We start from the raw sequence: 9,806 nt of genomic DNA, 5'->3' as shown, positions 1-9,806 counted from the left end.
ATTCCGGAAGACCGTTTGACTTCTGAAACGTTTGACAACCGAGGCACAGCTTCCGATTGGTTGCAAGAGCTTCTTGCACTCAAGTGGAAGCCATGTTGGACATTCAGGTTCCAAAATATGATAGGAAACTGGAGCATTTACTTCTGGGTTTTTGGTGTTCAGGAGCCGAAACGTTTGAGAACCGAGGTTTGACTGTAAAGGAATCAACACTCCCCGTGTTTCCTAAGAAATGGCTGGCTGCGGAAACGTTGCAATGAAAGGACTGAAAGTGGACTGGTCACTTTTTCCTTCAACATTACAGGAATGGCTTTGTATGCCAGCTTCACCATTTCCTTCATTTGTTGCAGGGATTTTATTTGCAGCATAAACCATACTCCATTTTTTGCACCTACACACACCACTTTTAATTGCTCTCTGAGATGCAGAAGGAAAAGGACGAGAGGGACATTCAGGGATCAAATCCAAAACTCGGATGGCTTCCGGGACTGTCCCTGGAAAATTGGGACACCATGAGGGCCCCAGCAGCCCTCCTGACATGGGAGCAGCAGCAGCCCGGCCGCATGACTCCATCTTTGCTCTCCTGCATCTTTCCAAAAGGGTGACCGGGAAAGCAGCTGACGTCATTCCTTCATTTATTGCACTCCAAGAAACATATTGACCTTGGGTCACCCACTCCAAGCTCTTTCCCCCCTGCTTTAGATAAGAGGAGTGTGACCTTTCCGGGTGGTTGTTGTCCAAATGCCCGTTGGATCGTGGGCCAAGGCAAATGCCTCCTCTGTTTGGACAACCACAACACCTCCTTGTGTTGCACAGGGAGCCATTGGGGCAGCTGTTCCCATGCCAACAACAACCTTGTTGTATCTGCAGCTGCAAACGTGGCTGGTGGGCGAGAAAGGACGGCGGGTGGACTTGATGCAAGCGTTTCAGGGGGTGTGGCAGGGAGAGAGTAAAGCTCTACAAAAGCCAGGAAGCGTGCATGCCTTGAGCTAACTTGTCTCAGAATATCCTCTTACCGAGAAGCGAGAAAGCAGAGACGCAAGATGAAGTTCTGGGTGACTGGTTTGGGTCTTGCCTTCCTCTACGCTGCCCATGCTACGCGTTATGACTTTAAAAAGTGTGACCCAAATAAGGTAACCACCAGCTCTGGTCTTCTGTTGAGCTCCAACCGAGCACCGTGGCGGGACAACCCCAGGGAGGGGAGACACCATTTGGGGAAGAATTTTGCAATGTCAGATGGCCCATTCCTCAATGGACATTTCTTCCTGTACAAATAGAAAATGTTCCAGGTCCATTGGGGTCTTTGGAGGGTGTGCACCGTAATGTGTGCACTTGGCCATTTCTGCTTACCATCTGCATGGACAGGAACTCCTCATAATCTTCAGATAAGTCCCATTATTGGAAGGGAACACTTGTACCAGGTAGGCAGTCAGGAATTTCTGCTTGGAGCCCCAGTGTTTTGCTGCACCTTCTGAAAGGGCCACTTGTTTTTTGTCTTCAGAAATTCCCAAAGACCTGGTACACACAGATCTTCGCCACTAACAGCACCCTGCTTTCCGACTATTTAGATGGAATGAGCATGGTGGCTGCCAACTTAACAATCACGAAGGGTGGAAACTTCAATGTCTCTTCCACTTTGCCAACGTAAGTTTGCCTGTTTTTGCTGAGCTGTTGTAGCATCACCCACAGACGGAAGAAAACCCTGGGATGTGGTTGCTCTGGTGAGTTCTTTTGCTCACCATCAGGTAGAATTTCTGGATTTGAACATGTGAATTTGAAGATTTCCCCATTGTGGTTTTGAGAGATGAGATGAAATTAGAGCAGCACTATGTATCCACTGAGCAAGTTTTAATTTGAATCTATGGTTATGCATCTACTGACCATGGAGAAGAGGGCTACTGATGGCTGCTAACTATGCTTCCAAACACCAATTGCCGGAAATCACAGGAGAGGAAAGTTGCTTTCGGGCTTGAATCCTGCTTGCTGGTTTAACATGGGCATCTGGTCGGGCACTGTGAGAACAGGACGCTGGACTAGATGGGCCATTGACCTGATCCAGAAGGCTCTTTTTACATCCTTATTAAACCACAGAGCCTAGGACTTGCTGATCAGAAGGTCAGCGGTTCGAATCCCCGCGACGGGGTGAGCGCCTGTTGCTCGGTCCCTGCTCCTGCCCACCTAGCAGTTCGAAAGCACATCAAAGTGCAAGTAGATAAATAGGTACCGCTCCAGCGGGAAGGTAAACGGCGTTTCCGTGCACTGCTCTGGTTCTCCAGAAGCGGCTTCGTCATGCTGGCCACATGACCCGGAAGCTGTACGCCGGCTCCCTCAGCCAATAAAGCGAGATGAGCGCCGCAACCCCAGAGTTGGTCACGACTGGACCTAATGGTCAGGGGTCCCTTTACCTTACTATGTTAGAATCATAGAATTTTAGTGTTGGAAGGGGGCCAAGGGTCATCTAGTCTAACCCCCAGCCACGCAAATTTGGATTTGCGATGACCTTGAGTTGGGTGGCCACTTTCCGAGCCAAAGGCGACAAAACCTCTGTTACATTCCTTCCAAGATTTTCCCCTGGGAAAATAGGGACATCCTCTTCCATCCCCTTCAACATTTCTCTGATGACCTAGGGACATTCTATTGAAAGGAAAAGTGGGACATTATGGGATCAAATCAGAAACCTGGATGGCTTCTGTAATTCCAGGACTGCCTCTGGAAAATTGGGACATTTGGAGGGTCTGAGGCTGGCCTGATTCAGCCAGACGTTTCTGATGTCCTTACCAAGTCCAATGCCTCAGATTTCACAACTGCACCACTGCTCCTCGTGACCTGACCCCTTTCCTCCTTGTCTCCTTTCACAGGCCCTACGGCTGTCTCAAAATGGATATGGCCTTTACCCTAGGGGAAGATGGAAAGTATACCTGCAATAGCGGTCTGTATGAGTGAAATCTCGTTCAGTTTTAACCTGTTACAGCTATTCACCCTGCATCCCTAAGCAGTCTGAGAAGCCCCAGGAGGCAGACCCAAGTTGGGCTCCCTTTGGAAGGGAGGAGGATGGGAAACGTGAGGCGTTTCTGTAATATTTAAGTCAATTTGCGTGCTTACAAGTTGAATGTAGTTGTGGTCTTCAGCAGCAGCTTGATGTTTCCAGTGGCAGGAAAATCTGCAGATAGTCCAGATGGGCCAGTTTTGTTGTTGTTGCTTAGTCGTATAGTCATGTCCAACTCTTCATGACCCCATGGACCAGAGCACGCCAGGCACGCCTGTCTTCCACTGCCTCCCGCAGTTTGGTCAAACTCATGCTGGTAGCTTCGAGAACACTGTCCAACCATCTCGTCCTCTGTCGTCCCCTTTTCCTTGTGCCCTCCATCTTTCCCAACATCAGGGTCTTTTCCAGGGAGTCTTTTCTTCTCATGAGGTGGCCAAGTATTGGAGGCTCAGCTTCAGGATCTGTCCTTCAGGATCAGTCCAGTCCAGTCCTTCCAGTGAGCACTCAGGGCTGAGTTAGGCATCGCCTAAAAGGAGGACACCGATTGGCACAGCCAAAGGAAAATGTGTAGATGCAGACCAAGCCATCGTTTTAGGGTTATCTTTAAGCTAGACTTGAACTAGACATTAAACAGAGGACACCTTCCATAGAATCCTGGAATCACAGAACCATAGGAGTAAGAAGGAACCCCAAGGGTGATCTCGTCTAACCTCCTGCAATGCAGGAATCCTTTGACTGCACCGAAAGAGGCCCCCAAATACTCTTTAGTCTTAGGAACGTAAGGAGGAGCTTCGTTGCTGGATTAGACCAAACATCCATTGAGCACAGCATCCCAGTTTCCACAGCAGCCAAACAGACTGATCCCCACAAGCAGTGGTGACAGACAGCCATCTTTATGGTTAGGTAACGACTGAGAGCCTTATTCCCCTAGGGTTACCATATTCCAAGAAGAAGAAAAACTGGATACAAAAAGTTGTTGAGCTTTTTAAGGGCAATCACCCAATAGCCCCTCTGCCACCACCGACCCTGAGCCACCCACGCCAGAGCCCATAGGAGCCAACTCCATAATTGTGGGGGCTGGGCACCCACAAAGTCAATGAACAAATGGCCTCTGCAGTGCTGCTTACGAGAGAGAAGCAGTTCAGCTTCCGTCTCCACAGCCAGCCAGAGAATCAACCTTTTTGGGGAGGGGGACACCCTTTTCCTCCCTATGGAACAGGGTGCCTTGCTGGTGGTGGAGACCAGAGCTGAACCTTCTCTCTCTCTCTCTCTCTCTCTCTCTCTCTCTCTCTCTCTCTCTCCCACAGCTGCAACGCAGACATTCAATGTCACACGCACAGGCCTGCATGTAATGGGGGTGACGTCACATGAACTATTCAATAACACCCACACCCAAGTATTATCCATTCTTGTTTTCTATTTTAATGGTTTGATGATTTAATGCGCTTTCAACAGCTTACAGCCGTGAAGGACGGATGAGTCAAGTTTATTTATTTATTTTTAAGGGAAGCATACCCGTTGGTGCTAAATTTCGCACCGATTGGAGAGTCCCCAATTCATTACGCAGGCCTTCCTCTCTCTTTTTTCTCCAGAATGGGGTAAAGGCGTCGTCCTAGATGGGCAGACAGATTGTAAGAGCTACTGCGTTGTCACGGCTGCACACACACGGGATGGCGTCATGTCCGTTTATTTGACACTTTATGGTATGTAGCCAAGGAGACTCCCACCCTCACCTTGAAGAGGGAAGAGAGAGAACATTTATTAAGTCGTTACATTTATACATATCACCATTCCACCCATATAATCAAGGGGATTTACAATTCAAAATAATGGTGTAGGACAGCCTGTGTCAGCCCGGTCTCCTCCAGAGGCTTCGGATGACAACTCCCATCAGCCCTAGCTAGCATATTACTTCCAAGTGTCCTGATTTTCCAAGGACAGTCCCGTAAGTACAGAAGCTGCCCCAGTTTCTGATTTGATCCCAGACTGTCGCGCTTGTCCTTTTCCCAGACCCCCAAGTACCTCGAATTTCCAGGGACAGTCCCAGAGTTACAGAAGCCATACTGGTTTCTGTTTGGATCCCAGAATGTCTCGTTCTTCGTTTTTCCTCCTCGCCTTGGGGAACAGTTAAAAGTGGTGTGTATAGGTGCAAAAACAGAGTGCTGTTTATCCTGAAAATAAATTCCCCGCACCAAATGAAGGAAATGGTGAAGCTGGAATACAAAGCTATTCCTATAATGTTGAAGGAAATGGTCACCAATATGCTTTAAATCCTTACCGCTAAAATTTTATTTCATTCCCATTATGTGTGGAAAGTGTTATACACCATCCCTTCCCTCTCACTTTTTTTTTTACCACACTCTTGTGATGTAGGTGAGGTGGAAAAGTTGCAATAGGCTCAAGGTGACCTATGTTGATGTGTCCATGACAGCTATTTGTGCAGGAGAAGCTTCCCGATGTAGAACAGGATGTCCCTATTTTCACTGGAGAGATGTTGGAGGGGGTTGTATTGTGCCCTGAACATCATCACCTCACATTCCTTATTTGGAAGACTTAGCCAGAAATTCACTCTTTTCCCTCTCCCCCTTCCATTTTTTATCTGCACAAATGCTGCCTTCTAGCAACTGGAGGTATGAAACGCATGTAGGGTTCAGGTCTTGTCTCTTTTCCAGGTATTGGAAAAATTCCCACGCGAGAGTCCAAGCAGATCTTTGCAAAACAGTTCGCAAAATTGGGCTTGGAAGAGAAGTATTTGGTACAATTTCCTCCAGAAGGTAAGACCTAAGAGAAGTTGTTCTTGTATGTCCCAGTGAGGCAGAGAACATCCGGTTGTCAGGTACTAAGGAACAGATAACTCCACTGGGCTTAGAAATTTAAAAACTTTCAGGGGGGCCTCAGTTTTGGGGAAGGGAGATATCAGATTCAAGAACTGTAGAAGTGAAGACTGGTGTAAAAATGTGATTTTGTGCACGTGGGGAGAATTCCTGCATCTCTTTGCCCTTTTCCTTGCACAACGAACTCGCCAGTTCATTCCCCATCATGTCGCCCTGTTTCTGCCTTCCCCAGACAGGTGTCCTCCAGGTGCTGCCTCCATCAGTCATTGGAGTCAGCCTGGCCAGCGCTCAGGGATGATGGGATTCCAGCTAGAGGCCATTGGGTTGGGGCTGGGCTGGGCCAGTCACACACAAGCTGCCTTCTAAGCTATGAAGGCACCAGACACATCCGGAGCAATAAGCAAAGGATGTTCCCCCACTTTTTTTTTTTAAAAAAAAGATATTTATTCAGGTTTAGCAAATACAGAAAAAAGAAAAACAAACAATAAAAAGATTACAATGAAAAAGAAAAAAGAAAAAAGAAAAACATTTTAAAAACAAAAACATTAAAAAAGAAAAAGAAAAAAACCCTATTTTCATATCCTTATCTTTCATTTGCTTATTTCCTTGACTTCCTCACATCTCCCTTTTTGTATTCTAGTTCAATTAATTGTTTCAGCAAGTCCTTTCCCTCTTTCTCAAAATTAATTCCATAATTCATCTTAACGCAATTTAATTTTAAATTTTACACCTGTTATGTACTGAGTTGAATAGGATCCAAACTGCAGCAGTCTGATTGGTCCTAGAACAATAGGATCCAAAAGGCAGCAGTCTGATTGGTCCTAGAACAATAGGATTCAGAATGCAGCAGTCTGATTGGTCCTAGAACAATGCAGCAGTATGATTGGTTGGCAGGAACCACCCAATCATGCTCCAGATAGAAGTGAATCCACAACCTGATTGGCTTACAGTAGAATTCCGGAATTAGCCAATCATGTGCAGCCCATTGTGTAAATAATGTATATAAAGCAGATACTTTGAGGGGACATTCATTCATTCCTCCTCACCACTCTGAGCTGAATAAAGAGCATGAAATCACTTTGCGACTCTGAGTATATTTCAACACCTTTACCTATAATCAATCTATTCTTACTTAATTCTTAATAACATTTCTACTAACGCCAATTAACTTCATTCCAACATCATTCTAACATTCATTAATTTTACAATATTTCTGTAAATAGTCTTTAAATTTCTTCCAATCTTCTTCCACCGACTCTTCTCCCTGGTCTCAGATTCTGCCAGTCATCTCCGCCAACGGATGTTCCCCCACTTTGGACCACCATAATTTTTGACGGATGCAATAATCTTCTTTGTTGGTTTGTTTCCACAGTGGCCTGTGCAGACTAAAGGCAATAGGTGAGATTTCTTTAAGGCATCGATTCCATTTAGGGCCAAGGCATAAAGAGGAGCAGGCCCTTTTGCAACTCAATGCAGTTTGTGTGGTGGCAGAATATGGGCACAGAAATAAAAAGGACATATGTCGCTTTAACTAAATGCCCCTAAAAGGTGATATTTGGGGGCAGGCAGAGCCCAATCTGTTGATCCACTTCTGAATGCCTCAAATCACTACTGCATCTTAAAGAACGAGGGTTGTTGTTGTTTGTTTGTTTACTCCATGGGTAGGCAATTGGGATCCGGCCCAATTGCCTTCTAAATCCGGCCCGCAGACAGTCTGGGAATCAGCATGTTTTTACATGAGTAGAATGTGTGCTTTTATTTAAAATGCATCTCTGGGTTATTTGTGGGGCATGGGCATTCGTGGTTGTTTTCTTTTTAAAAAAAATATAGTCCGCCCCCCCCAAGGTCTGAGGGACAGTGGACTGGCCCCCTGCTGAAAAAGTTTGCTGACCCCTGGTTTACTCCCCCTATTCTGCTTCTCCACCTGATACTGGGATATGTTCTGGGCTCTCTAGAAAGACAATGAGCAAGTTGCATGAGTGACACTCTCTGTGATGGCACACACCATAGATTGGAAGTACATTTAAAGCACTCCCAAGGAATCCTGGGAACTTGCTAAGGGTGCTTGGAATTACAGCTCTGTGAGGGGTTTTTTTGTGTGGTGTGTGTGTGTTGCTTTAGATATGTGGTGTCTGCAGCTCTGTCTGTTTTCTGCTTTCTGAGTAGGAATCTTTGCGTAAGAGGGGCAGTGGGCAGAGGAAAAGATGAGAAGCCCTAAGAATTCTGCTGGTGAGAGGGTAGAATCCACTTGCAGGGATGAATTTCTGCTGCAGACGGCATTCCGCTTTCAACAAAGTCTTCGGGATGTGCTTTTCTGGGTGCGGCCATAGCTTAGTGGCCAAGCAGCCAAGCACATACTCTGAGTGCAGAAGGTCCCGGGTTCAAGTCTCTTCATCCCCCATTAAGAGAACTCAGAAAGACTCCTCTCTGCTTGACCCCATGGAGCACTGCTTTCCGCCACCAGCTGGTCGGATCAGTGTCTTGACTTGGGATCGGGTTAAGTGTAGGAATGCAATAAGGAAAACACTTCCCTGAAACGTAGGTTTATACAGTGTCTGGTATTGGGGGCGGGTGGGGGAACGACAACAATGATGTTATTAGGATGTATAAAGAGCTAAAAACTTCAGAAGATAACCTCTTCTTAAACTAGATGCCTAATTTATGGGGTTTGACCATTGGTCAAGGCAAATGGATTCTCCATGCCCTCCCATCTGTAAAAAATTGCTATTGGTACATTGTAAGGGCAAAAATATGGCCCTCATCAATCAATGCACAGATGATATGACAACTCTTGCAAGCAATGGACTCTTGCAAGCCTAAGGTCGAAGATGATGCATGGACAAATTTACTGATATTTGGAATGTCTTTGTCGAAACCACAGTGACACATGGATTAACATATACAATAGGTTTATCCATCTACATATATACTATCTAGTTTTGTGGCCTTAATTGTATTTTATGCTTTTTTTCCTATTGCTGTTTCCCCCTGCTTTTTAAAAGGTTTCTAATATATTATTTCCCTCCTCTTCTTTTCTATTCTTCCTTCTCCCCCTTTTTTATTTGCTTTAATCTACTAGAACAAACTTAATTAAATTATAAATATTTTAAAAAGTGTTGGAAGGTGGAATCTGTCACCCTCCAGATGTCCTTTTTCCAGCTGCCCTCATCCTCGTGCTAGCAGGGGCTGCTGGGACCTGGAGTTCAGCAACAGCCAGAGGGCAGCACTTTTCCAGCCCCTGACTTAGGGGTCAAACACTAGGGTAGTCTCGTATTCAGGGCTTGTCCACACTTGGCTTACCCCATGTCTATAAAGCACGGAGCCGAGCAGTTTTCTATTTGCCCCACTGCTTTCCCGGGAGGAAACACCCTGTTGACCGCTGAATTGGAGCAAACATCCATTGGGGGAAACCCGATGGAAGTTTGCTTGGTTTGGCAGTCAAAAGTGGGTGTTTGTGGCTCGTCCAAAAGGTGGTCGTGCTGGAAAGGGAGAGAGAGACTGCAGCCTTTTAGAGTGGACTGCATTAGGCCAACTTAATGCTCCTGTTTCACAACCGTTCTTGTCTTGTAGGTAACAAAAGTCAATGGGACAGCAGATCAGATGATACCACCTGCTGCTTTTCCTGCACAATCCCCTTGTGGGCTTTGCTAAACTCCTGGGGCAGAAGACCCCTCTTGCTCTCAATAAATAGATCGAGAAACAGCAGCTTATATTTTTGTCTGTATGTGCCAGAAGGGCAGAGGTGGTTTAAGAGGGTGGGGAGGTACAACAGGGCATCACGCCACAGAAATAACGCTGTAGACTGCAAGAAGCACCCAATTTTAGCGTCACTGAAACTGGAGAGCCCCAAGTTGGCCACTGGGAAGGGACCCCAAGTTTAAAAGCCAGGATTGTATTCAGTGCTAGTGCTACGCAGGGTAGACCCATTGAAATCAATGAGCAGAGCCAAGGGTTCACCCACAACTTCTACTTGACCTACCACTTCCCCC

General features: G+C 46.2%; 1 protein-coding gene across 2 annotated transcripts; it reads left to right on the top strand.

The window, feature by feature from the left end:
• The first annotated feature begins 413 nt into the window (after positions 1–413).
• On the top strand, positions 414–9,592 carry LOC128400924 (extracellular fatty acid-binding protein-like). 2 transcript variants are annotated; one of them, XM_053363642.1, is made up of 7 exons: positions 418–1,130; positions 1,499–1,641; positions 2,856–2,926; positions 4,576–4,686; positions 5,656–5,757; positions 7,190–7,215; positions 9,388–9,592. In XM_053363642.1, the coding sequence occupies exons 1-6, from the start codon at positions 1,041–1,043 to the stop codon at positions 7,204–7,206; spliced, it is 534 nt and encodes a 177-aa protein (XP_053219617.1). In that variant the 5' UTR covers positions 418–1,040; the 3' UTR covers positions 7,207–7,215; positions 9,388–9,592. The 2 variants fall into 2 exon arrangements, with proteins under 2 accessions (XP_053219618.1, XP_053219617.1); XM_053363643.1 differs by lacking the exon at positions 9,388–9,592 and having other exon boundaries at positions 414–1,130; positions 7,190–7,217.
• The last annotated feature ends 214 nt before the right edge of the window (positions 9,593–9,806 follow it).

Source organism: Podarcis raffonei, chromosome 13 (assembly GCF_027172205.1).
Source record: "Podarcis raffonei isolate rPodRaf1 chromosome 13, rPodRaf1.pri, whole genome shotgun sequence".
Lineage (NCBI taxonomy): Eukaryota > Metazoa > Chordata > Lepidosauria > Squamata > Lacertidae > Podarcis > Podarcis raffonei.
The sequence above is the reverse complement of the archived record's forward strand: the minus strand, read 5'-3'. Positions and strand labels throughout refer to the sequence as shown.